The sequence below is a fragment of the Lathamus discolor genome, chromosome 1, assembly GCF_037157495.1.
Source record: "Lathamus discolor isolate bLatDis1 chromosome 1, bLatDis1.hap1, whole genome shotgun sequence".
In the NCBI taxonomy this organism is placed as follows: Eukaryota; Metazoa; Chordata; class Aves; order Psittaciformes; family Psittacidae; genus Lathamus; species Lathamus discolor.
The window spans coordinates 69,122,914-69,150,807 of record NC_088884.1 but is presented as its reverse complement, the minus strand read 5'-3'; the positions used below and the strand labels follow the sequence as shown (position 1 = coordinate 69,150,807).

The 27,894-nt window shown below is 54.4% G+C and overlaps 1 protein-coding gene across 3 annotated transcripts; it reads right to left on the bottom strand.

The window, feature by feature from the left end:
* Positions 1–5,250: 5,250 nt before the first annotated feature.
* On the bottom strand, positions 5,251–27,317 carry PDGFB (platelet derived growth factor subunit B). Of its 3 annotated transcripts, XM_065677988.1 has the most exons (8): positions 27,214–27,317; positions 21,292–22,150; positions 14,995–15,091; positions 11,759–11,842; positions 11,095–11,300; positions 9,219–9,360; positions 8,654–8,823; positions 5,251–7,435 (listed from the first exon to the last, which is right to left on the bottom strand). In XM_065677988.1, exons 2-7 carry the CDS (start codon positions 21,379–21,381, stop codon positions 8,687–8,689), a joined length of 756 nt encoding a protein of 251 aa, XP_065534060.1. In that variant the 5' UTR covers positions 21,382–22,150; positions 27,214–27,317; the 3' UTR covers positions 5,251–7,435; positions 8,654–8,686. The 3 variants fall into 3 exon arrangements, with proteins under 3 accessions (XP_065534060.1, XP_065534045.1, XP_065534052.1); XM_065677973.1 differs by lacking the exon at positions 27,214–27,317 and having other exon boundaries at positions 21,292–22,287; XM_065677980.1 differs by lacking the exon at positions 27,214–27,317 and having other exon boundaries at positions 8,658–8,823; positions 21,292–22,287.
* Positions 27,318–27,894: the final 577 nt, after the last annotated feature.

Sequence of the window (27,894 nt, the reverse complement as noted above, 5' to 3'; positions counted from 1 at the left end):
CAGCCCCTGCTCTTCATCCCCATGCACTGGGGAGCCTCCAAGCTCCCAGGGCTTTTCTACGGGGCTTTTATCCACCCAGGGTATCCCTCTCTCCAGAAGAAGAAGCTCCTTAACCCAAACCACTCCAACCAGCTAATGTCGTGCTTGGAATAAAACACACGGGATGAATTAGCTGTCACATATCCCATTTTCTGATGTCTGGGTTAGAGCAGAAGGGAAGGGAATGGGGTTCAGCACTGGGTTTGGGGGTTGCACCTGGCTCCACATCTGTGTGCCTAGTGGGAAACCAGGGCAGGTTTTTTGTCCTGCTCGGTGGCAGCATCTGGTTGCTCCTTCCTGGCAGTGAGCTTTGAAACCATCTACAAAACCTGAGTAAATAAATAAATACAACAATAGGTCACAGCGTACCCGGTGGGACGACGCATGGAAAAGGGAAAATACGTATAACAGGGAAAAACTGCAAATCCTGCTCCTTTCTGTTTCATTTAATGCACTTGAAGGCAGCTGTGCTGGGAAAATGCTTTATTTGATTACTGGGCTGTTGAGCAGAGCCAGGAGAGCCTCATCCCAGCCAAATCTGCACGCAAAGGTCACCCATTTCGGTCCTTTTACAACCAGCTCTGATGAGTAGGACATCCCCATCCCTCCCCGGGGACAAACCTGCTCCACTGCCCATCCACCTTGCCACAGCAGTCATCAGTCCTGCAGACTGAGAGCCCCACCTGGAGCTGTGCATCTTTCTGGGAGCGAGATGCTGGGATGCTCCAAAGCGGGGTCTCCTGTGAGCTGTGCTCCCCTTTGCTCTGTCAGCCAGCACTGCCTCAGACTTTCCAGGGCAAGGCTGTGCTGCGATTGTGGTGTTTTGTCCACAGCCACCAGGTTTATGGGACACCAGGGAGACCCCCTCTTCCTCCCATCCCCCCCCCAGCACACGCATGTTGTTTTTCTTCTTGATTAGCGGAAAAAATTCCTGAACCTGTCGGAGGGAAGGAAGGTTTTTCCCTCTCTCTCCCTTTCTCTCTCCTCGGTCAATTAGTGAAACAAACAATTTCCATTGTCATGGTGAAACACTTTTTCCACCTAAATAACACCTCTGCAAGCTTTAAAGGCACAGGGCCCTTTGCATAGTGTCCCCCCCCAGCATGAGAGATGCCCTCCCAGGGCCACACCAGAGCAGGAGGCAGGTGTCTGTTCCCCATCCTCCTTTACCCAGACACATGCAGTCACCACAAGGCTTGGAGCATTGCAGGCTCCTCGCAGGGCTTATCCTTGCAGACATCATTCCAGCGTGTGCAGGCTCATGACAAACCTCCGTGCCCTCCCTTCCGGGAGCATTAACACTGCGGCATGTCCAAATGTCAGCTCTGTGAGCATCCTACCAACCTGCTGACACCCACAGGGCCTGCTGGCAGCCGTGCAATGCCCTCCATGGAGGTGGCCATCCCCAGGGCCTCCTGCACACCCGCCAGGCATGCACGCTGCAGAGTGCCTCCTAACAGCCTCATTTGTGTAGCCAGAGCACTCGTGCAGGTGCATGGTGTGGCTTGTGTGTGACCCCATGTGTGTACACTGGGCTGACAACGTGCCGGACCCTCATGTGGCAGCAGCCAAAACCACTGCGGGAAAGGATCATCTAGAGGGTATCCCGAGCCCTCATTCTATGATTCTATGACTCTATGATTCCATTCATGTCTGTATAGGGCATTTTTTCTGGGAGCTCACCCTGCTTCATTAATCATAGAATCATAGAATCAAATAGGTTGGAAAAGACCTTTAAGAGTCCAACTGTTGCTCCAGGACCGCCAAGTCCACCACTAAGCCATGTCTCATCTACACAGCTTTTGAACACTTCCAGGGATGGTGATTCCACCACTTCCCTGGGCAGCCTGTTCCAGTGCCTGACCACCCTCTTGGGGAAGAAATTGTTCCTAACATCCAATCTAAACCTCCCCTGGTGCAGCTTGAGCCCATTGTCTCTCATCCCATCACTTGTTACCTGGGAGAAGAGATCGACCCCACCTCACTCCATCCTCCTTTCAGGTAACTGTAGGGAGTAATAAGGTCCCCCCTGAGCCCTCTCCAGACTAAACCCCCCCAGTTCCCCCAGCCATTCCCCATCACACTTGTGCTCCAGACCCTTCACAGCTTCTCTGGACCTGCTCCAGCACCTCAATCACCCTTTTCCTGTGCTGACCTCATTTACTTCTGTGTCTGATGTCCTTGCTCACAGTCAGCTCTGTGCTGCAGGGACCAGCAGTAGCTAACACCATCTCCTCTGCTCTTCCCTCGGTCTGTGCTGAGATTTATGCTGAGCAACAGTTGCTCTTCATGCAGAAAACACCATGGCAGAGCAGCACTTGCCTTGCTGACTGCACCAGCCAGTGGTGGCCAGGGCAGAAGGTCAGGGCATTTGGGACTTGGGAGTTTCCAGAGCTGCTGGGGGCAGACCTGCAGCAATTGCTGCTTGCCCGGCATCCCTGCACCATCTCTCCTTTGCTTTTGCAGCGCCTGCAAAAAGGAAACCAAACCAGCAGATATTTCGAAATGAGCACTGGCTGTGAAGCCGCAAAGCTCCCCACTGCCGGTCCCCGCAGTGTTTGGGTTGCTGCTCAATCACTTGCAAACAGCTCCTTTTATTGAGTTAGTCATTATAAGGCGGTTGTTTCCCTACGGTCCGCTCTCCTGCCAGCTGTGGAACCAAGGCAGTCCATCCTGCCAGAGTCCCCTTTGGTGTCTGCCATAATACTGTAGTTTGGTCCCTTCTCCCTCCTGGTTCCTCTGCCGAAAGCCCCACAGGCTCCCTGCTGTGACTGGGGCTCTCGCATTGCCTGTACTACCTGCAGGGAGGCCCCGGCATCCGGGGCTCCCTCCAGTTCTCACCCTCTCTCTGCTCAGTCTGGGAGGGCTCTGTTGTTCCTTTAGCCCCGCAATGAAAGCCAAAACCAACCAAGGCTGCCTGGCTTCCTCGCAATGTCTTTTAAGATGGGAAATTCCCAAGCCTGCAACAAGTCCATTTGGTCACGGGTGGATCAAGGCCCTTGGGGGGGCCACACCATTTGGTCACAGGCTGTGTGAAGGCGAGGGGGGAACAGCTGCATGCTCAGGCAAGGGGCGTTTGTTGGGTTTCTTCCTAAGTACCTTTCAAATCTCCCCGTTTTCCTCCCTCTTTGTACCCAGATTTTCCCTTGGCACAGCCGGCTTCTCCGCCCCCAGGCACTGGTGCATGGCCAGTGAGATGGGGCCACTGGGACTGGGATCCAGCAGGATGGTGATGCTTCCACTGAGCCCTCTCCAGCCGTGTCTGGAGCAGAGGCAGGTTGGGCAGCAGGACAGGGCATGGCTTATGGCAGGGAGGCACAAGCTGCGCCCAGGGAGGAGAATGCCTTTGCGGCCTTCGTGCCACGTGGTTAGGCTGAAGAAGGCTCTTCCTTCCACATTGCCAAGTGTGGGGTGAGCTTAAGCCCTTTGTATTCCCGAGTGCCAATAAAATAAGCAAACAGTCAAGGGTTTTCCCTGGCCCGCAAGGAAACTCTTACAAAATGATTTTTCACTTCACTTAGCAACGCAGGAGCTTCAGCGTTGCAAACCGACCATGCTGAACGGCCCAAGGCCTGGCTTGAACACATAAGGATTTTCTTTTCGCGCCTGGATAGCCCATGAGCTCACTCTCCCACCTGCCTGCCCCTTTCGGGAGCAGCAGGACCCCTCTCTGAATCCTCTCTCCGCTGCCTAGGAGGCTGGATGCGTTTCCTCCGTCAGAAGATGAACCTCCTGTTGAATGACACATCCCGAGGCTGGGCCTGCAGGTAAGGCTGCGGCTGAGCGATTAACCCAGGGACAGCTGCCAAGGCTCCCTGGTGCCTCCGAGATCACCTGCAGCCCTGGCTGAGCCAACCTGGCACCCCTGCGTGGAGGAGCCGCTGCAGCCCTCCCGGGGCTTATGTGGGGGCTTATTTCCTGTGCTTGGCTTCGTGGGGTCGATGTCAAACCTCCTGCTCCCTCCTCCCTGCGCCCCGCGCTGACCTGTGCTGAACGCGCGCCAGGGCGCTGCAAGCAAGCGGCGTTGAAGCACGCTCCGGGCGGACGCCAGGCGCTGTGGAGGTGTGAGCTCCCTTTCAGCACCTCTTCATTTGAAGCTGTTGAAAGCCTGCGGATGGGGTTGCATGCTTCCCTTGGGACCGCTGTGGCTGGGCGGTGTGCTGGTCCCCTGGGATGCCAAGCCCTTCCTCCCGCCCCTCAGTCCAAGCTGATGCTTCCCGTGGCTTGTATCCCTCTTTGCACACGTTGCTTCACAGATAGGCCATCAAGCCAAAGAAGTCTCAAGTCAAACAAATCTTGCTTTTCACTAGGTTATCCCAAGAAAATCAGAGCAGGGATGTGATTATTATCCTCGCTGTGATTTCACCTGTGCTTTCCGTCCCTGGGGGAGAACAGAGCTCACCGCTGCACCAGCTTCCTTTGGAGGATCAGGGAAAACATGTGCTCACCCTAAAAGGGGCCATCTGGAGCAAAGCACACACCTGGCAGTGCCAGGCTTGTCCTGCAAGGACAGCCTGGAGCACACCCGGACCCTGAGCTCCCCGGGTTCACCGTTCCAGCACAAGTCCCCACCTGGGTCTCAGAGCTCCTCCGAGCTGAGCCATGTATTGGGGATACTGTGTGTGTGCCGGGGGAACCCCAGAACTGAGGCACGGGGAAGCAGCTGCCTTCACTCCCCACAGCCCATGCCCAATGCCAGATGTGCGGTACCCTCCGTGCAGGGCGGAAAGGGAAACAAGAGCCTTTCCGAGCGAGGGAAGGAGCGCCATTGTCTAGACAATGTGACTAAGGAGGGAAGGGGCCGACTGTTTGTACAGCTTTGGGGAGTGTAAACACTGCCGAGTGTCCCAAGCCCTTCAAAGCAGAGGAATCCGGAGATGGGATGAAAGCGCAGGGAGATTCTGTCCGGGTGTCCGAACAGAGCAGCGAAGGAGAAGGGGTCCAATTCAAGACCAAACTCCCAGCGCCTGAGTTGTTTCAAACCAGCCCGAGAGCTGGGTGATGGGCAGGGAGGAGGAGCACAGCACCGCTGGCTGTGGGCTCGCAGGGCTTTCCCAGCTTTGGCTGCTTCTCTTTGCCATCTCTGCAATAAGCATCCTGAAAATGAAACTGGAGGCCCTGGGAATCCCACTCTGTGCCGTGGGGGGTTGGTTTGGCCTCTGCATTTCATTGAGCACACAAAAGAAAGAGAGAATATCGTCTGAGAGGTGGTTTCCTTTTTGTTTTTCCTTTTTTTTTTTTCCCTTTTTTTTACAACTTTAAATACAGCACTGAGTATAAATTAATCTTACATTAAAAAAAAGGGGGGAAAAATCAAAATAAAATAAAACCTCACCATCTTTACAAACCAAAGGAAACAGATTTTGGAACAGGAAAACAAAGTGTCTTAAGACTTCAGGGCTAGCGGATGGAGGAAGGGAGCAACGTGCCGCATCGGCAACGGTACGAGAAGTGCTCTGGGCTTGCAGGAGGCGAGGGCTGGGTCCCTCCATGACCTGGAACAGCTCCAGGTTGTGGCTTCTCCTCCTTGCCCGGGGCTTTGCCTGTGTGTGCGGGAGAAGCGGCTGGAGCAGGAGGGGCAGGGGCTGCCGCCGGAGCTGTGGGCAGGCGATTCCTCATGTCTGACTGCAGCGCCCAGCACAGCACAATCCGAGGCTGGGTTTCTGCGGTAGTGCTGGAAATTCCCATCCCACGTAACATATCTGCTAACAGTGACTATCAGGTGTGCAGAAATAGCCCTTGTCCCCAGCGTCCTCCTCCCTCCTCTGGAGCAGGCAGTGGCACAGGAGGGACTCTGCAACTGCCCCTCCTGTTCTCCGAGTCCTCCTCACCTAGAAGAGCTCATTTCTCTCTCAGATGGCTGCTGCCAACTGCAAAGACCATCCTCATTTGTTTCTCAATACCTACATAGAGCTGCCCACATCCCGGACAAACTTCCAAGCTAGGTGGGAACATCGAACAGGCAAAAATCCAGAAGGAATTTGAGAGGGAAGATGGGAGGAAACCGATGGGAGACACGGGGAGACTGGCAGGGAGAGAGCAGGGGAGGCACGGTGTGCAGGACACCCGTGAAGGGGTTAAAAACCTCGGGGGAATGACATGATGCTGCTCTCAGGACCACAGAGCAGGCAAGGACAGCTCACTGAGATTAAGTCATGCTTCTAAGTTTGGCTGTTGTTGGTCTCGTCGTGATGCCACTTCGCCTCCTGCAAGGAACTTGTGTTGGGGAGAGGGGGGGTTGGTGCGGAGGGAGAGAAAAGGGCAACGAGGGAGAGATCAGATGATGCCTCTGCCTGTCCCTTCCCAGCCCTCGCAGGCACGTTGCAGTAACAGCGCGCTTTCCTGCCAGCCCAGCCAAGCCGCTACACGTGCCTCTGAGCTTCCTGCTGCTGGGGAATGAAATCCGCTTAAGAACATATATATATATATATTTATATATGTATGTATAAATACACATACACACATACACACGCACGCACACGTATATATATATATATACACACACACACACATATACACACGCACACATACAGAGTGAATTTAAAAAATACTTTTAAAGTCCGAGCCTGGAAAGTTGAATTCTCCACCAGCATGTGCAAAGATGGGTCCCCTTTTGACAGGGGCCTGCTGCCGTCCACTCCTTCCCCATGATCCAAACACCTTCCAGTCAGCACCAGGAGCCGGAGAGGAAAGGGAAGGGGGGAATGCTTTTGGCTTCTTTTGTTTTGCTTTGTGGTTCTTTTTGTGTTCTGTTCCCCGAGATGTTGTATATCTTAGTGGTTTTGGTTTTCCTTTTCTTAAAATAAAATATACACACGCACATTAAAAATATATAGATCTGTCCAGATAGGGCGATAAAGTCCTTAGTGCATTTTCCATCATCGCAATCTGAGATACGCCTGTTTGCAAAATGAAGGTCCAGTGCAAGCGTTGATCTCAGCCAGGCCCCCCAGCCTTACCAGAAACACGAGGGGAAAGGAGAACATTCCCCTTCTGCCCTCTGTCCATGTGTTTTTCTCCTTCCCTCGGAAGAAATTGGACCCACTTTCCTTTTCCCATTCTCTATCCTGTCCTCCGGAGAGGGGAAGGCATTGAACTGTCCTCATCTCACGTTGTGGCTGTTGGGGTTCACGGGTTTATCTGTACTTTGTTCTTTTCTCATACATATATATATAGATAGATAGATCTTGTTTGTCCTTGTTTGTGTGTGTGTGTAAAACTTTAAAATGATGCTAATAAATGAAAGAAGGGAGAGGCTTTGGTGGGAGAAGGTCCACTGCTGGAACGGGAAGCACCAATTGCCGTCTGAATCAGACGTCGAGGCAGACGGACAAAGAGGAAAAGTGATCACTCCAAGGACCCCATGGGGGCAATACAGCAAATATATTAAATAAACCTGGAAATGAAACAAAAACACGCGTTAGAACACGGAACCCTCTCCCCTCCAACTCCCCTTCTCTCCTGCTTTCTCCTCTGGATGTGTTTGTGTCGAAGCACCAGATTAGAAGCCCAGGAGGGCTTTTGACCACCTCTGTTTTTCCTCCTGGACAGCTTGAGCCACAGCTGAGATTTGCCTGGATTTGCAACATGGGAACTTCGGACCGTCCAGGAGGATTCTGGGATAATCAGAGCCTCGTAGTGCTAAGTGTGGGAATACCGATCCTAAGGCACTGCCTGGCACCCCTCGTCCCCAGCTCCCGAAATACCACACGTGGAAGACCCTTCGTCCCCCCTCCCAAGGAGGCAAGGGGAAGTGAATGTGAAGCGAGTGGCCCAAGCTCACACAAGGGTCTGTGGCAGAGCTGGAACTGCTGAGTCATGGGCTAGAGCTTTCCCTGTTAGGCTGTGCTGCCTCCTCCCTACGCCTGTGCCCTGGCTACTCTACCCCTCTTTTCTGCTCCTTTCCCTCTCTCATAGGGAACCAGGGATTGTTCTCCTTTCCCATGTACCAGTGACATTCTTCTAGCGACGAAGGAATTACTCCTGTTTACACAAGTCAAGGAGAGAAGAATCAGACCCTGGACTGACAAAGTCCAGATCTCTTGCCAGAGATTCCAGTTCTCCTTTCCCCTGGTGTGACCTTTCTTATACACACAGCCTTCCCGCTAGGAGAGAGAGGAATCAAAAGTGTTGCTGCTTTCCAGTCTTTCTGCCAACACAACTAATGAAATAAAAGGAAAAGGGATCCCCAGAGCAACATTAATTGTCTGCTTTCAACGGAGAATCAATAGAGAAAGGAGAACAGGAGTTGCTCCACAGAAGAGATGAATTACATGGACCCCAAGGGGATTTAGGTGTAGAGAGAAGTCAGCCTTACAGGCTGCCTGTAAGGGAGGCAGGGGAAGGAGAGGGCAGGGCCTGAGAGCAAGTGTGGCTGCAGCATGATGCTTCTACCTCTCCTCTTTGCAAAGAGCCATAAAGCCATAAATAGGATGCACATATTGGATCCCAGCCTAATCCTCCTCCCTCCTTCAAGCTGGGTTTTATCATGCCCAGGCCCTGCAGTAGCCCCACACTGAAAGCCGACAGTGCTGCAGGAAGGCTCTGAGATGCCTGGGCAGAACCGTGTCCCAGGAGAACATCTCCCCTGACTGGAAAAGCAGCTTGCTGTTACCTGCCTTGTGCTCTCTCTCCCCTGCCAGCACTTCTATGCTATGAGGATTTCTTTCAGCACTTTCTTAGCGTTGACATGCTTGTACTTCTTATGTTTCCTCTTCTGCGCTGGCGGCCGGCGTACTCGCTGCCTCTGTGAGACAGCGGCTGTGGTGAACGACGGTGACAAGCCTGCCAAGACAAGGGGAGAATGTCTGTACAGAGAGGGGCAGGGCTCACGTTGAAATATCTTTCTCCACACGCTATCAGCAAAGAGCTCTGCAACAGGAGGGCCACAAGGCCTCCTTCTGTTCTTCTGCCCCTTGTCCTCTGTTCTCCGCAGTCTCTGCTTCTCGCTTTTCGCACGATGCCCTTCCCGTCACCCCTCACCTTCCCCTCCTTCATTTCCCTCAGTTTCAGCCCCTTGCTGGCAGGCACACATCCTGGGAAAGGTCCTTCAGCTGGTATAAACCAGCCCATGGGACTCACTGGAGCTTAGCAGACTGAAACCCGCGGAAGGCTTTTTCCTCTCCCCCCAGCCTCTCTTCTCATGCCTCCCTGCACCCTACCCGTGCCAGGATCCTTACGTCTCTGTTCACGTGGCACTGGCCGGCTGTTCCTGGGGGGCGGACGGGACACAGCTTCACACCGACACTGCACGTGGTCCTCCAAAGGCACAACGACTTTCCTGAAATTTGGCTTCCTCTGGACAAATTCGATCTTGTTCACCTACGTGGGAGAGAGAAGCAAGAGATTTATAGAGCTGCAGCTCCCACTCTGGTAAAATAATCAGTGTCAGTGCGCTTCACTACTGGCTTTCTTCCGAGAGGGTCAGAAGGCAGTTTATAGAGCACGGTTCAGATTCAGGGGTGGTGTGTATGGGAGCTAATTCTGCACACACCAGCCTAGAGCAGACCTAGACCAGACAAGTTCGGATGTGACTGGTTGTTCTCCCCTGTTCCGAACTATGGCTGCTGCTTAAGCTGGATGACTGGTGGATCACCAGACAGACGCATGGGACGTGCAGAACGCACCAGCCCGTTTCTGACAGATGTGATGGTGGGGACCTGAGGGCAACCAGAATTAACTCCCACCGGATCCTACAGGAAGGGCAAAAGGAGAAAACCTCAGGTGCGATGCAAGCAAACGCAGCTTCACCAGCTCTGCTGAGGCCTGTCTGAATTTGTCTCACGCTCTTTAATAACTCGCAGGGCTGAAGCCCTCAGCTCCGTGTTTCACAGGAAAGGCGGTGCTCTGGAAATTCCCTCGGACTCTCCACCAGTGCTGACTCAGAGGACAGGCTTCACTGCTCCACATCCCCACCACAGGGCACAAGCGTTCTGGGGGGTCCCTCCCACTGCAGGAGCAGCCGGGGCTGACCCCACTCAGCTTATCTGGTGAGGCTGTGGTCCCTGAAGTGCTCCACGAGCTATAAATACTCGCTCTGGGATGGAATTCCTCAAACCCACTGCCCCCAGCAGCATCCCTCAGCCGGCACAGAAGCAGCCAGGCCTGTTTATCTTTCCTTGAAAGCCCACTCCGCACGCTTCAGACCACACGCTGCTCGCTAGACAAACACTTCCAGCCAAACAATAGAGAGACCTCTGTCCTCAAAGAAACCATTTCCAGGTCACTTTTTCAGGCTGCCTTTTGACCTCTCACTTGTTTTTTCCACAAAAACAACTCCTGCTCCCCCCCCCCCCACATTTTTTCCCTCAATCGGCCTGGCTTTTCTGAGAAAGGAATTTCCTGATGAAAAGGGCTGTGTGAATACAACCTCTCTCAGCCAGCCTCTGCTGCCTGCCTGCCTGCCTGCCTGCCTGCCGGGGGGAGTCTCTTACGGCTCAGGCAGAGGATTAGTGCGGGATGAATGTTCTTTTTAAACAAGCTGTCTGGGAGGAAGCTGTGAGGAGATCACTGGTAGCTGTGAGGAGGGAAGGATCAGAGCAAGAGGTTAACTATCAGGTGTCTGCTCAGTGCTGGAGCAGGTCAGGAGGCAACCGTGGCGCTGAGAAAGAGGAGGAGCTGCTCCAGTGCATGTCTTGGGAAGAAGCTGCAGCAGCAGCAGGGGGATGGACACTGAACTGCAAAGCCCTCCTCTTTCTGCATCAAAACCAGTTCCTTGCATCCTGTTTCTTCTGCTCTAACACAGCAGACAAGGCCGCCTCAAGCACCAGAAATAGCCACAGCGTGGAGCTGCATCTGGGGACAGTGCCCTGTGGCTCTGCTGCGGTGACAGTCCCCAGCTGCTGGACAGCACCAGCCCTCCCAGTGGCTGGCAGGGAGGGATGCCACCCCACACCAGAGGCTGCAGCACTCTGTGGCTATTGCAGGAGATGTGACCACAGAGGGGGTGCAAGGGAACAGATACGTGAGCCTGAGACCTGCACTGGTTTGGGTTTTGGTGGATAAGGATGGAGGTGAGCTGCGAGAGGAGGGAGCAGCGGGAAGTGCCTCCCTTACCTGGACATGCCGCACACGAATCTGCATGGGGCGACACTGCACGTTGCGGTTGTTGCAGCACCCGGAGCAGCGCTGCACCTCCACACAGGGTGGCCACACCACGAAGTTGGCGTTGGTGCTGTCCACCATGTTGCGGGAGATCTCGAAGACCACGGTCCGTGTCTTGCACTCCGCAAGGACAGCCGGCTCTGCTGCTGCCAGAGCATCTGCGGGGGGCCGGGAGAAGAAGGGGGGATGAAACAGGCTTTGCTGCTGTTACCAGCCTGCTGCAGCTGCCTCTGCTAGAAGGGAAAGACCACACATGGCTCTTACACACACACATTCTCTCTCTTTCTCCCACTCCTCCAGTTCCCTCCCTGGACAGAGCCACACCTTGTGGAGGAGGCCCCAGTAGCTCAGCAGGAGATGACTCTTCTGTAGATAAAATCAGCACCAGCAGGATTTAAAGCAGAGCAGCTTGCAGAGCTCCAGACTCCCTCTCCTGCCCTCCTGGGGTGTAACACCCAGCTCCTGCATGAGGCCCAGACCCTCCTTCTTGTCTGTCTACACATCCAAGCGCACTGTAACATCAAACACCACACGTGTATCTCAAGACATGCATCTGCATCCACCTACAGCTGCTCAGGTGAGTGCCCCAACAACCGCAAGGTGCACCCCAACTCACCTAGGCTTCGTCGCTCTCGAGACAGGACCGTTGGGTTTTGACCAGGCTGAGCTGTACTCAGGTTCAGGCTCGAACTATCTTGCTCTGCAAAGGGAAAGACACGACTTAATAGCACTGGGTAGAGGCAGGAGAAGACAGCAGGCACTCGTGCTCTGCTCGTCAGACAACATGTAGAGAAGTTAGATAAGGCATGGCCCCAGGACGTCGCGCTAGGTGTAAATCCACCAGCAAGGTCACAGCTGCGCTGGGCACGGACACTCTCGGTTTGCACTTGGCTCAGACTGTCCAGCTCAAAGCAAGAAGCCTATCATGAAAGAGGGATCCCAGTCCAATCTGGGAGAGGAAAACTCCAGCCCAAGTACGCCAAGGTCTATGGCAGGGCTTTCTGGTGTCAGAGAGGAGTAGCAGAGGGATTCAGATCAGGTGGCTGACACCGGGATACAGCAAGGAGGATCAAAGATTAGATGGGACCAGCTGAAAGGCTGGTGTGTGACACTGGGGTGCCTTGCAGGCATGGCTTGGGACTTGGAGAGTTGGGGGGTAAAAAGGGCAGGTGAAGGGGATGACGGGTGAGAGGTGGGGTGCTTGCTTTTTCTCTCCCAACCCAGCACAGCCGCTCTAGGTCAGGGTCACTTTTATGAGAGAAGAACTGAAAAATAAGGTTAAAATCACTTTTCCCCCCTACCACTCTAAGGTAAGCTGCAGGATCTGGAGGTGGTTCAGTCAGTGATGGGAGAGGAAGACCGATAGCATTCAGACCACTCCTGAGCAGTTCCCTCCCACCCCACTGCTTTTTCCCATAGGAAGCGGTGAATAGAGAAATGCCCATAATCCCCATGGAGCACTCCAACACGCAGCCCCTCCTGAGCTCCGGACAATGGCTGCACTCAGAGATAGCTCCCACCCAGCCACAGCTCTTTCCTTCTCTGACCTGCTTTAGCAGCTGAAGGAAGCTGGATGGACGTCAGCATCAAGGGAGCAATTTTCTTAAAGGGAATTTGGGGCCAGTGGAAGATCTCTGTTTATCAGATGTGTGCTGGAGCAGACTTCCCATACCTATCATGTCCCATTCCTCTTCCTCAGCCCTGCCCTTGTGCAGCTTCTTATAAGGGGGAGCAGAGACTTTGCTCTCCACTCAGCACTGAAGCAATTGCTGAAGGATTTGGGATGAGTGCACGCAGGCTATATTCACAAGGCAGAAATCATGTGCATGAGCACATCTACACATGAGGTGGACAGACAGATACCCTTTAAAGCAGCTGGAGAGGTATGATCAGTTCTAGGACACCATTCATCTTGCCCCGAGGCAGACACCCAAAATGAAATCTGATGGATCATACACTAGAAGGGCAGTAGTTCTCTAGGGGCTACAGAGGCTGTCTGCATGACTGGTTTAGATGGGCTTGCCTGCTTCTAGGGCAGCCACAGTTAAGGGTGATAAGCCCCACTCTACACCCCTCTGTTGACGGGTGTACAGTAGTGTCTAAGGTCAGAAGAGCTCATCTGTCTTCTGGAGCTGCCTAATCCTGGCTGCCTGTGCAGGCAGTGGAGGACAGCAGCTATGACACACACAGGGTGCATGGACAGCACAGCGAAAAAGTCCAGCCACTTTGGGATTGTTTTGCTAAGACACAAACTGCACACAGGGCAAGCAAATGGTGATGCCCCTTGGTCACTACCTGGGAGCAGATGAAAGCCAAAGGGTGCAACAAAGAGACAGCTTCACAGCATCGTTTATTTTCTGTTTCCCTGACCAGCCTTTCCCATCTGGGACCTGAAGTGAAACTGGTGGCTCAAAGCTCTGCAGCCTTCTCCCAATCCAAGAAGAGAAGCCCATTTTATTTCTTCATTCTGAGGGTGGCTGGTAACCGCAATAGTGATGTATCTGTTCCTTAGACACCGGGACATGACAGACTGCACGCATCTTCTCAGCCGCTCCTTCCCCACCCTGCCTGGCACCTCATCAAACGAGGGTGGGGGCTGCCTTTTGTGCACAAGTTGAGTTGATGAGAGGAGGGAGAGGGGGGAAACAGCAACAACTGTTGACTCGAAACAAGTCTCCTATTGAAACCCAGGTCCCTCCCTCCCTCTCCCAGGTTGCCCTTCTACTACACCCCAGGTCAGTGCTGAAGACAGTTGGGGTGGAGGGGACCAGCCTGGGACAATCCAGCACAGCTAATTTTGGAAGTTGCCCCATTGTGTGGCTCATGGACGAGGAGGAGGGAACTGGTGAGGGCAGGGAGCGGCCGTGGCGGTGGTGGGGAGCCTCGTTGCCTCTTTCTAAGGCAAACAATAGCTGAATGCAGCTGGTGCCCTCCCCCTCGCTTTCCCCCCCCTGCCCCTCCAGGGCCGTTTTGAAAGGCAGCGGGAATGCTTTTGAGACTGCGCCAGTGGTTGGACTGGCATAGGAAACAAAAGCAGGAAATTCTGTTCCCCCGTAGATAGTGTCTCGGCAAGGATTACAAAGCTCCAAACAGACAAAACACGAGAGAGAAGGAGAGCTGGGGGGGGCCGGGGGCCGACGGGCGGGAGCGGGGTTAGAATAGAAAGGAATTTGCTCTGAAGAGACCGTTTATAAATAAATTCCTGGGCCAGCCCAGCCGCCGCAGCGTGTGCTCCAATTCCCACACGTGCCGACCCCTCCGTGCTCCACCGCTCCTGCCACTCGCTGCGCTCAGCCCTGCCCAAGTGACCCGGAGGCACTGCAGACCCCACAGCTCTTATCTGTGGGCAGAAGGAGAGCGACGCTACCCTGACTTAGCCCCTTGTGCCATATCTCGCCCATGGACACGGGCTCTGACACGCTCGTCCTAAGAGCCTGTGGCCTTTTGTGGATGATAACCCTGGACACCCACTCAGCCCTTTGCTTCTCTATCACCCTATTTCTACGTCCCATTTCTCCACCTCCTAAACTGATGCTTGGCCAATTCAAGCTCTGATGCTAGCGCATCTCCCAGGGTGAAAAGTGCTGACCTCAGTTCCTGGCACTCACCGTGCCCATCTCCTACCACTTTTGGAAGCCAGTGTCCCTCGATGGGCCAAGCAGTTAGGAGATCTAGAAGAGCTCATACCTGTTTAACTCCCACAGGTTGTTGGGTTTTTTTGGTGTGTAAATAGCCAGGATCCTGGATGGTACCTATATTTATAGTGATGTCTGTTGAAAACAGACTACCCCCTCCCTCCCCACCAAAGAGTTCAGAAAAAATAGAGGAGTGTTTGGTGAAGAGGAGATTTACCTACGGAGTCTATCCGCAGGGCGCGCTGGAGGTCGCTGATGGAGCGCAATGAGCTGTCACCCAAAATCTCATAAATGTCTTCGGGTATGGGGTCCCCCTGCCAGGTGACAAAGAGGAAAGAAGGTGAGAAACAAGCATTAAAGAGGCAACCTGAGAATACTGACTGCGTCATGGAGCAGGAGCTGGGGGAAGCATGACAGAACCAAAGGCATGAGCCTGAAACCTCAGCCAAAGCCCCTCTGACTGACTCCCACAAAGCATTCGGGAGACTGACAAAGCCCAGAAATGCCCAGGCTGTGAAGCAGAGCCCCAAACACTGTGCAAGCAGCCAGCAAGGCTTCCTTCTCCGGTGCTGTATGACTTCTCCAGGTGGCCTCTCGTTCCTGCTGCCTGCAGTACAGGCGTTTTTAACAGACTTCCCTTACGCTATCTGATAAAAGCTTCCCAATATTTCCCTCCGTTATGAAACTCCCTAACGGGCTTTGTCAGATATGGGGTGTATGTGCGTGTGCGTGCGCGTGTGTTTTCAAACCACAGTGGCCCAATAATATACACCATTTGCATACTCTTCAGAAAAGAGAAAAACCAGATTGGGGTTGGAGGAGAAGACAGACCTTCGCAGCTGAGGCTGCTCCGGCGTGAGCCTGGGTGCAACCACCAAGGCTGCAGGGAGGACATGAGAGGCTCTTTGAGGTGGTGGGCTGAGGAGCGAATTTGGATGAAGAAACACACGGGAGTCAGGATGTCATTGCACGCCAGTGCCAGAAGAACCCTGAAGTAAGCAGGTTTGCAGACATCGGACAATGGGACAAATTCAGGGTTTGTGCAGGCAGGTGCAACGCCATCAGTCTCTTGGGAATTTGACTCTGGCATCAGGCTTGAATGGGCCCTAGTGACAGCACTTCTCAAGACTACAAAGGAGCGGTGTGGGAAAGCAAGCGCTGATTAAAACGTACTTCCGAAAGGCTAGAAAAAGAGAAGAGGAAAGCACTGGCCAAAGTGTTTGCTTAGCTCCTCGCTCTCTTCATTCAGGGCTACTCATGCGGAAAAGCTGCTCTTTCAGCCGGGTGCTGGATGCCGTCTGAGCCGCAGCCCTACACATGCCCCTGTAACCGAGAGGAGAACTTGGCTCGTGTGCTTGTGAAACGCAGGGATTTTCATGTGGGTTTTTATGGGCAGTAGGTGGCATGTGTGTGGTCCTTCTAGTGTACGGCTGCTCCCTCCCTGCCTGCGCTCACTGCAGAGCATTTCCCTTCCACTTGGAGCCGAGGAAAACCCCCAGGCAGGTGGTTAAACACTGCCTTTGAAACCCTGAGGGCTTTAGCCTAAACCTGCAGCCACTTTCGCATGGTTGCTTGAGCCTGGCACCCTCCCACACGTGCCTGTCTCTTGGCCACCCGCCCTCCGCCTCTACTAGCAGGGCAACAGGAGTGTCCTGCTAGCCCACCCGCTGATACTGTGACTTAAACTAGGACATGGTGCCTTGAAGGCTGCTGCAGCCTGAGTCACGGGGCAGACACCTGCTGGGATAGCCACAGAGCAGACAGCACTAGCATCTTAAACCTCCACAGCCAGATCCACCAGAGAGCAAGCCTCTCTGCCCCGCTCTGTCCCTGTCACTGTCACATCTTGCCACAGATCTGGCTGTCCGCCTGCAGCGAAAAGCAGATTTTACATCCCCAGGCATCACTTCCTCAGTCTCCGAGGGAGAAGGGAGCGGCATCAGTGATGAATGCACAGCGAGAGAGAGACTTGTATAATTCAGGGATCACTGAATAGCTGCGAAATGAAGATGCCTTCTGACAACTCCTGCTGCGTGAGGAAGAGTGGGACCAACAGCCCAGTGCCAGAGAGGCTATGCAGCACTTCCCTGCCTTGTGCCACACACGTTTACTGGAAAAGGGATCATTTGCAATTCCCAGGACTTGCAGCCAGAGCTCAGGGTTTTTAATGCTTGCACCTGTCAGCCAAATGCATTTGTGTGCGAATGCTGCCGTGCACGGATGCCCCTGGTCCTTCCTGACACTCAATCCGTGGAGGAAATGGAACTTTATTTTAAACTCTGGCACTCGCTGGGGGAGATTGTGGGCAGGTGCTACGAGACTCGGTGACTCTGGAGGCGAGCTGGGAGGTGTCACCTTGCTCACAGAGCAGGGGGAACAGATAGGAATCAGGGATTGCAAATGCAGGCCCTCAAGCGCCGGATTGCTGGAGGCTGTCTGCAGGAATAAGCTCCACTCCCTGCTCACAGTGGCAGTTTTAGGTGCCAATTTTTTCTTGTTGCAGATACTACCAGCATGGCTGTGGTGTATCACCAGCCCACACAGCTCATCATCCCCAGGCTTTGCGAGGCAGCTCTGCCAGTGACAACCGCAAGTCTGTGAGGCTCCTTCCTTTCCTCTTGTGCTGCAGAACCGTGCCCAAGGCTGCCCTAAGAGGAGCGGCACAGACCTGAGCTGCACAGCTTGTCCTTGCTCCCTTTGGGGTCTCTGATGGGAGCAGCCATGCCGCTGGCCCCCCAGCCCAGCCCTATGACCGGGAGGCTCTGAGACTGTAGGCACTGCACACCCAGGCTTGGGGCACTTGGTGGGGATAGCATACAGGGACACAGAGGTCCCTCAGCCACCCCTACCTGATCCCACGGGGTGAGAAGGTGGAGGAGCATTGCAGGAGGTGGGATCCCCAACAGACCAGCCCAAGCAGCTGGTGCCTTTCCTGCTTAGCAGCTCCTCTGGAGTTATTTGTCTAACACAGGTTAACAATCTCTCTTTTTTTACTGCACGGCACATCAAAGAAGACTTTTGTCTCAATGGACTGCTGGCTGGCTGTCAAGTGCCCCAAGGCCTGGCCTCATAGTCCCGCGAGGCCCTGAATTCCTATAAGAAAGTAAGTTTGTTCTTCCCTCCCTTCCTCCCTCCCTCCCTCCCTCTGCCTCAGTGCAGTGTGGTTTGCTGGCTCTGCACCAAACCACAGGGTCACCCCGCATTCTGCCAGACCCTGGCAGGGATGTCCCCATCCCTTCTCTCAGCTGCTGGTGCTTGGGGGGTGAGACCCATAGAACACAAGGCTGCAAGAGCCCTGCCTGTGCTGCACTGTAGCGGGGACACCAGGGCCTCTCGGTGCATTGGCTTTGCCTCCCTCCTCACAGACATCAGCAGTAAACCAATGCACGTGAAGCAATGCCCTGCAAACAGGAGGCACACACACATGTTCTCCCCAATTCAGCCTCCTCCTTTACCCCACCACCCCTGTGCCTCTGGAGCTTTCTGCCAACACATGCTGTTGAGGACCACGGATGCTGCAGCAGCGATGAGCTGCTGCCAAGGTGGCACAGGGAGTAAGCACGGCTGTGCTTGCGTCCTCCCTCCAGCTACTCACAGGCAAGGGTTGCACAGTCCTGCACAAGCAGACACAGAGGAGGAGGGAGCAAAGATTGTGCAACTGGCAGGGAAGGCAGACCCTCAGGGCTCAAAGAAACCAGCCAAGGATACTCCCGAGGTGAGGACTCCTCCGGTCTGCTCTTTGGAAGTGATGTGTCTAACACACCCACCTCTGGCTGCACCCGGAAGGACAGAAGGGTAGCAGCAGCACCAGTCTCCTCTGCCCAGCAGAGAAGGACCTTCCCAAGCACCTCCACACTGCCCGTGCTAAGGGATCTCGGCAGCAGGGTGATCAGCCACGCAAAAAAACCTCAACCCAAACAAACAGCATTTTTTAGTTCCCTCTGAAGCCGATGTGAGGACCCCGAGGGGAGACTCCACTGCATTCCATGGCAGGACTGGCAGTACCTGCCATCAGCCTGCTGAAGCCCAGAGGCTCTTGCTCCCCTGGCACAGGGCTTACACCCTTCCAGCACCACTCCCAGCTACAGGGGCACTCCGACATCGACCTGATAGAGGCATAACTCTCCTCACGTGAGCCCCTTCCACACGGGATGGTGGCTTCCGTCTCCCTCCCTTAGAAGAATCAAACTTGATGCTTGATCTTGCCCACGTTGCTAACACACAGCCAGGCCTACCCACACTTTTCCCATTTCAAAGGGGGCTCCGCTGCTCCACCCTGCTCCTCCACACACCCCCAGCACCCCCCCTGCGAGGGCTGGAGGCATTTCCACCTCCAGGGCCCGTTGTCTACCAGCAGCACTGAAGACAGCGCAGAAACCACTGTCATTCCCTCCTGCTGCTGCGCATCAGCTGACAGGGAGAGGGAGGCAGGGAGGACTCGCCCGGCTCCTTCCAGGAGCTCACCCCACACATGCCATCCATCCGGGCTTACACTGCTTTGTCCTTGTCACAGCCTCATGTTAGGAAGAATCGGGAAGTGCCACAAAGCGTTGCACCGGGAAGACGTGATGGGGAGCTGGGCCGAGGTTCTAAACAAGCGCCCGGCCGCACCCCATTCCTCGGGAATTCCAGAAAGCCCTGCCAGTGGGGCTTCACCCCAGCACAACCACACTGGGCTCAGCCCAGCTCTGTAAATGTTGCAAGGCAACTATTAGAGCCCGTGGGGCAAATGCAAATTGGTTTAGCATCCTCGCTTCCCAACTGGCAAATACCTTCCCGCTGAGGCTTGTGCTCCCTCCGGCTGGAAGAGCTCCAGGGCCCTGCAGCTCCAAATGGGTGTGATCGAACTGGGAGAGGGACTCAGGAGGCTCCATCTCTTGGCTCAGGCCGCTGCTGGTTAGGGGGAGCTACTGTTCCCCATGCACCTTCTCCAGCATGGCACCAGAGGAGGTGCAAGCCCTATGCAGAGGATGCTTATGGGTCAGCCCCCCAGTAGAAGTCATGTATGCATCTGGTACAGAGGGTGCAATGCGTTACCCTCAGAGGAGATGTGGGGACTGACTGCAGGCAGAAGCATCTACCCAAGCAGAAACCTTCTTGGTTCTCTGGTTATAAAATGCTGAATGTCATGATCCCTCCCAAGGAACCTACGGCCAGAATTCCCAAACTACTAGGCTGTCATAGAGTTGTGCAGTCCTTCAGTGCAATTACAGCACAGAATAACAGCCCCCTGCGATCGGGCACTTCCATCTTCACCCTTCCCCAGCACCAGCCGCAGCTGATGCTTCATGCTGCATGGGAGAAAGAGATCTGAGCCACCTACAGAGGAAATACCATCCACTGCCCAAAACAAACATAACCACTGGGCAGCCCACAGCTCTAACTGCTTCCCTTTGCGGCTTGGGCAAGGGCAAAATGGGCCCATAAGGAGGTGATGTGATGCTTCACACCCAGCCCCTTCCATGCCACCCCACAGAGGGCTGCACCCACCCACACTGCCCGAAAATGAGGAAGGAAGAGAAAGAAATGATGCAAAGGGAGGAAAGTTTTAGTGGAAAGGTATTTTCCTGCCCTTGACACCCCCCAGGCCGCAGATCTAACCCATAGTTTCACCACCTTGGGTAGAGCTGGCTGATCGGGGCTTTCTGATCCCTTCAATCTGCACGCAATCGGGCAATGAAATGGGGCAGCACAGGACTGGGGGTCTTGGTGCTCCTTTTCCTCAACCACAGCTGAGGCTTTGATTTCCACACGGGGAGGCCAAAGAGGGTTGGGGTGCACATCCATCAGCCGAACCCAGCGCCCGGTCCCCACCCCGTGCCCAGCTCCCTCCTGAGCGGGGCATGCAGGAGGGCTGCAGGACAAGATGCTGGCGTGACCGTGCACGCACGGGCAGCGCAGACACCCATCTCCTGCCTCTTCCCATGGCCGCAGCTTGACACACGCCTTACCGCGTAACCATGCCACCCGCGAGGCGGCTGTCTGCAGCCACCCCGGCCCCCGCCTCGCCCCTTTCTCCCTCAGCCCCTCGGCACTGCCACGCTGGCTTTCACATTGTCACCACTGGGGCTCGGTCCCTGCCTCGCAGGGCAACCGGAGGGGGCGAGGGGCGCGATGGCAGCGGGCACCGTGCCCCGGAGTGACAGCGCCGGGGGAAGCCGCTGAGGGGCAGCAGGCTCCCCGGCAGCACCCAGGGACCCGGCCTCCCGTTCCCCTCCAGCGCGGGGCACGCCCGCGGGGACACCGCTGCTGTGAGGGGCAGCCCCGCCGCGGGGCTGGAAGCCGGCCCAACGGTCGCTGCCCTGAGGGCCGGCTCCGCCCGCCATTAGCGCGCCCGCGCCCCTCGGCAGCCCTTCCCTCGGCGCGGGGCACGCAGCCGCCGCCCGCCCGGCCCCCGGGTCCCCGCCGCGCTCCCCGCCGGGGCTGCACCCCGCCGCACCTGCGGGTCGGCCCCCGCCCGGCTCCGGCGCTGGCAGCTCGGCAGCACCGCCCGCTGCCCGCCATGGAAACTCACCTCCAGGCGGGCCAGGGGCAGGGAGAGGACGAACGCGAAGACCACGCCGAGATTCATGCCGACTTCAGGCCCCGCCGGCTGCGGGCACATGGACGGCGAGCCCCGGGAGGGAAGCGCTTCCCGCAGAGCCGCCCGGCCTCAGGCATCGAGGGCGCCGCGCGTTCCCATCTCCCCTCCGGGCCGGGCTGCTGCTGGTGGGAGAGTTGCGGGCGCCCTTGGAGGAGGAGGTGGTGGTGCTGGAGCGGGGAGGCAGAAGTGGTTCGCGGTGCCTCGCCTGCCTCGGTGCTATCTCATAAGCCCGGTGGAAGAGAAATGCAGTCCCTCGAAAGGACCCGCATCCAGAGTCCGTGTCCCCCTCGCTGCAAGGGATGCTTCGGTATTGCCCTCTGCTAGGTGGTCCACATGCTGGGTTTCCTCTTGGTTGTCTTGCTTTTTAAAATGTATGGATGTAAAAGATTTTACATGCAGGCAACAATGGCTCAGTGTTCTTAGGGGGAAAAAAGCACAAAATAATAATTTAAGAAAAACAACTTTCCAAAGTTTAGCGCGAAATCCAAAAAAAATATGAAATCTTCCTTAAGGTGTCCTTCTCTTAAAATGCTCCTTTTCTTCCTTGCGCACACTTGCTTTTTTGCGAGCAGTTGCTAGCATACATTGGATTTCTTCTCCTTACATTAAGGTGCTGGCTTGGCTGCCTTCTCGTTCGAAGTGTTGGCCGCTCGCTTGGACATGAGGTTCGCTTTGGGTTTGGAGACAGGTGAGAGCAAACGTTTTCTCCCTGGGTTGCGTGTGTGTGTATGTGCAGGCGCTGAGCCTTAACAAGCCTCAGAGCGGAGCTGCTGCTGCTGCCTCCCGCGCTCTGTTGCAACAAGAAAAGACAATAAAAAAGGAGAAGAAGCAGAAAAGGTAAAATTGACGGGGAGGCGAGCGAGCCGATGGGTCTTTATTTCAGTCTGCGAGCTGCAAGAGAGACTAAGCTGGCACTCGGGGCTGCTCCTTTTATAAGGAGAGGAGATGGGTGGAGCATAACTTGCCATCCTCCTCTTGGCTGGGTATCAAGGCGAAAACCTAGTGAGGGAGTAGCAGCCCATTGCTGACAAAATAAAAAGTGTGTTAATTTAAATGATAAATTAATTAAAAATGACTAATGCGGCAATAACCCGGGTAATGTGGCTTTAACATCGCGTGAGGAATGGGGACAGAAATTCCTTCCTCCTTAGGAAGCGATAAGAAGAGAGGAGTTCCCGGCATGGTAGTTTGTTATTTTTTTGGCCTCGGGTTCTCTCTGTTGCAAGGCGAGTGGAGCGTTTCTCTCAGCTCCACTCGCCTTCTTCCCTGCCCTGCTGCACCACAACCTCCAGGGAGAGAGACGGCTTTAATACCTTAACATCTCTTTGTGTGCAGGGGGGAAGGAATGAAAGGGCAGAGAAATTTAAACGTTGCTACAAGACAAGCTGGTGTTGCTCATGGCACCGGGAGGTATTTTGCAGTGCGATTATCTCCAAGATATAATAAACGTCTGAAGGGAAATTAAGCAAGCAGATATCTGCTGGAGAGTGAGGGGAGAGATGGGGAGAGGAAGGCTGCTAACAGGTGAGTTCAAGAAAGAGTCATATCCTATGGAAAAAACACCAGTGCGCACACCCTGTCATGTACGTACGGGTGACCTCTTGGCATGGAGTTGCATGCTTGCAAAGCATACTCCCGGCACAACCAGGAGGGGTTTCTGCACCATCTTTGTGCAGGCTCATACCACCAGTACATTCCTGCACCGTCATGCACCGCAGGCACTCAGCAGGCGTTTGCTCTGAATCCCAAGCATCTTCCCTGCTTTTTCTATGCTACGCACACGCTTCTAGTCGAGCCGCTCGCATACACAGCTACGTGCAAATTTTGTCTCATTCACACATCCCTGGGCATCCATGTGTTCTCCTTCACTCTCCCCCTCTCTCTTCCTTTCTCACATACATACACCCACTGGCATACCAGTGGCCTCATCTCACAGCATCACACATGCTCCCTTTAGACTATCTAGGTGCCTGTGAGCCTCATGCAGCCAACCCTCTCTAAAGCACGCAGTCTCGCACCAGCGCTCATGTGTGCACTGTCCAAAGTGTCCAGGTATGTGGACCAGCTACCAGAACCGAGCAGCAGGCAGCACACCAAATGCTCTTCTGTAGTAGGCATCTGACAACACCTCCCAGTTTGGCTAGCTACACCCCTGAACCTGACTTCAGTCTCATGGATGTGGATGTTGGTCAGGAGGCACAGGGACACAAGGAGATCTGGGTGTCCTCCGTGGCTTTCTTAGAATAGCATTGCTCCTGCACTCCTCCTATCACAGACAAGAGTAACTCAAGCACAAAATGAAGGGTAGGGCAGCATGTCAAGGTGCTCTTGGGTTGCAAAGGATCACTGCAATTCACCCTGGCCAAGAAGAAGAGAGCCCAGATTTCCCCACAGGTGGGGAGTTTGTCAGTCATGCTAGCTCCAAAGCCCAGGCCATCTGAGGTGCATGACTGCAGAGATAAGGAGTGTCCTGGGAGTCCCTCACACTGACTCTGAAGTCAGGCTCTGTCCCAGTTTCAGAGCTCAAGTGGGAAGAAGTGGAAATGCAACACATACCTTTGCTCTTTTCTACCTCCAGAGACCTTAACAGGACTTTATCTTAGATGCTCCAGCCATACTAGCCCTGTCCCACCCCAAATTCCTCAGGGCGCTTAGAATTCCCCTCGTTCTCCATCCTGGCCTGCCAGCAGCGTACCAGCCATTTCACATGATGACAATTTGACTCCAAACCCGACTACCCTAATATCCACCTGGGTGCTGAAACTCCTTCTGAATTGGTAGAAGGTTCCAAAAAGAAGTTATAAAAGGGCCTGGGTCCATCTCAGCTTGCTCCAGTTTGCTCCAGCCAAAGAAACGATGTAGCCCTGGGCTCCCTGGCAATCACTGGGGAGAAAGCTGAGGATTTGGGATGGCCAAACCAGCTTCTCAAAGTCCTTCTATTTGTGTAGATGGAGTTGAGGGCAGCAAGGTCCTGAATGTCCCTGATACCATTACATGTTCAAAGTTCGTAACAGGTAAATGGATGCTCATGTGCCCTTTGATGATCTCTGCCTTTGAATAACCTGGCATGGATCTACCACTTTCATACCACCTTGTTCAAGCTGTATAGGGTGTCCCCCACACCACAGCGGCTCCCTGGCCAGGACAGAACAACCTGTGTGTGGGGAGGCTGATCAAACCCTTCAGCAGGCAGAGATACCACCACCAGAGAGGAGAAGGAGTCAGCAGTAAGCTAGCAGGGACTGCCGCAGATTTCTTGCTCAGTAGCAACAGGAGCTGCTGCAGGGCCTGGTTTTGGGGACGCTATGTGTGGGTTTATATTTTTTAAATATCCGGCTACATTACATGCAAAATGAGATAGAAATAGAGTTATTTATTTTCATGTGGATGATGCTGGGCAGTTTTTAGAAGCTTGACATCAGAAACAAAAAGCTAATCCCTGTTGAACCTCCAGACAGCAAGGAAGAGGATGTTTGGAATTTGACTAATCAGCTACCTATGACCCTGCCTGGAAATAGAGCAAAATGATATTCAAGCCACTCAGGCTTCAGTCGCTTTTCCTTACTCTCTCTGCTTTTAAGACAGGAACAGACTTTTTCTCTAGTGAGGCCTTCAGACTGACTAAAGGCTGGGGCCAGTCTCATTGGCGTTGAGGTCAACAGGGGCACGTGCACTTTAAACTGCTGTGCCTTGAGCTGGCTGGGCGCTCCTTGGATTACCTTGCTGTCGTGAAATGACCTTGTCATTTATCCTACGAACCCCTAAATCCAATGGGACAACTCTTACCTACCCCTTACTGGCCTGCGGCGTGGCTTGTGAGGGCCAGTGGGACTATCAGTGTCCCAGATGTCACAGGACAAGAGTGTGAAACCGCCACTGCATATGGTGGGAAGGTATTTCAAGGCTACATGAAGCAGCTGGACCATAACTATATCCCGTTACAGCACTGAGACTTGACGAGGTCCAGTCACAACTGTGCTAGCTGGCAGTGGCCCCGAAGACAAACCACAACAAAAGCAGAGATTTCATCAGAGCCTGCAGCAGGGTTCCTTATTAAAACACTTTCAGCACCACTACTGCTTTCTAACCTGCAAACAGCTGAACTCATCTCCTCGGTTATTTTCTTATCACTAGGGAGGAGGGCAACACGTGTCCGAGGACAATAGGCAGTTCCTTGCTGCAAGTCTGCTCTCCCCTCACCTCGTGTTGGTGGAAAAAATGATCTACGGGCCACCATCCACAGCGGTACGATGTGAGGGGCGATATCTTTTCTCGCCTGTTTTAGTAAGGGGAGGGAATTGTGAAACAGCAGGAAGAAAACAGGGCTGGCAATGGAAAGCAAGACTCAGTCTAACCAGCTGAGATGTCTCAGCCTCTCCATGATGAGTCCTAGTTTGAAAAACAATCAATGGAAAGAAATTAGGAGGTGATGACAGCCAGCGTGTAGTCAGACCGCCCACTCAAGGTACCTAACTTAGGTGTTGCTCCCGCTCCGGTCTCTATGTTCAGGAGAACAATGAGCAATCCCTAACGCCTACTCCGCTGGGCTGCCGCAGCCGTCAATGGAGGAGAGCAGCCGCGACACCAGAATGAAGAACCTAGAGTAAGTTGTATGCCTGGTTTACGCCAGGAGGCCCGTTCTGTGGGCGCATCGTTTTTATGCCACATCTCCTGTTTGTATGAGGTTTATCCTGACTGGAGCGATCAGAACAGAGTCATCGTATGCAGCTTACGCGGCAGTTTGCACCGTTTGCCGCAGAGGCGGCTGCCATGGGAGCTGCCCTAACAGCTGAGTTCGGTCTAACAGAGGAAGAAAGGAGAAAGGAGAAGAGAGGCCAAAGGAAGGAGACAGAGACAGTCAAGGAGCCTGGTGTTTATATTTGGTGCTAAAGAAAGGCAGAGCCTCGGGGTACCCAGGGCTTGCATAATTCACCTTCTTGCCCCTGGCGCTGGCAGGGAAAATGCTTTCCAAGGATGAGTAAAGCCCTCACAGAGCAGCTGGCTCCAGGGGAAAGGGAAGGTGTCACCCTGCGAGCAGGCGCTCCGTGGCACCCTGCCAGGCTTCCTCCGGGAACCCCCTCCTCTGCCTGTCTTTCCCTGGTGGAGGGATTCCCCCAGCCCCTCACCATCTCCTTCGTCTCATCCATTCCTGGCAGAAACCTGGCAGAAAGGAGAGGATGGGAAAGGGGAACGAAATGCACGCAGAAGGCAGGGCACAGCCCCTGACAACAGCAAAGAGGGAGAGGGCTCGTGCCGGCCGCGGCTTGCTGCCCCGCGCTTTGGGGTGAAGGAGAAGGCAAAAGCCTTTCACATCTCTGTGGATGTGCAGCTCGGGCAGGATTCAGAGAGAACACAAAGATGAGAGGACTGATTTCCCAGTGCTTTCCTGTGTCCATGCACGTTCCTATGGCAGGTGGGGAGGAGGGGATGCAGCCTTCCCTGCTCACACCACCATATAGCTCTCCCCCCACAATTCCCAAGTTTAGGGTGAAAGGGAACAATTTCCTTACTCTGGCAACCATCCATTATGTCTATGGATCTGCTCCCCACCCCGTTCCCCCTCTCTTTCCTGTTTTGATGAAAGGAAAAAATGTTCTGCTTTCCTTCTTTATTTTTCCAGACTGGTGAATAGCACTCAAAAGGAATTTCTCTCCCTCCCCCTTCCCCTCTCCCAGTATAACAAATATATACGTGTGTGTGTGTGTGAACACACCACACGCCGCAGGTCATCTGTTGTTTTTCAAGAGGCATATACTATTTTTGTTTCCAAATTGATCAGGTGGGCAGCGGTCCCCCTTTCCACTGACACCACCCCAAACACCGCTTCCCCTGCCCTCGGCCTCTGCCACTCACCGTCTCCCCATCCTTTGCCCCTGGGTCCGCAGCGAGCGGCGGTGGCGGTGGCAGCAGCGAGAAGGAAGCTTGCTGAGCTGGAGTAAAAATAGCCCCAGCAGTTACTCAGCTCAGAACGTACCATGACTCATGATGTGAAATGAAGATGAGGGTCGAAAACCAAAAGCAAGCAGCTCTCCTCCCCACACACCTGCTATCGCTGCCCACATCGCAGAGCAAAACCCACACTAAACACTGCTCGGCGGGGGTCGGGGCATCGCCCGAGGTGGAAAGCCCCATGTGCGCTTCCCTTAAGAGCTGGTCCTCCCGCCTGCACCCATTCAGTCGCACTGATGCCAGCAGCAGGTGGATTTGGTGACGCTGCACGCAATGCTCTGCTTACTTACCTCCCGTAAGCCATGAGCCCTGAGCAAAACTGGCCTCCCACTGATACAGCAGGACGCAACACCCTGTGCCACCCGTACGCCGGTGCAGCCAGCAGCTGGGCTGCAGCAGCGCTAATGCAGCTGGGCATCCCGGTTTGCCTGCACCCTCCACGGCCCCAGCCTGTGGTAGGGGAGATGAGTGGGTTCATGCCCATAGCCCACCCTGTGTCCTGTCCCCATCCCCAGGAGGGTGGCGTGGAGGACATCCTGCTCCCTAGGGAGAGCGTGGCAGGAGGCAGGCCGTTGCTATCTGCTG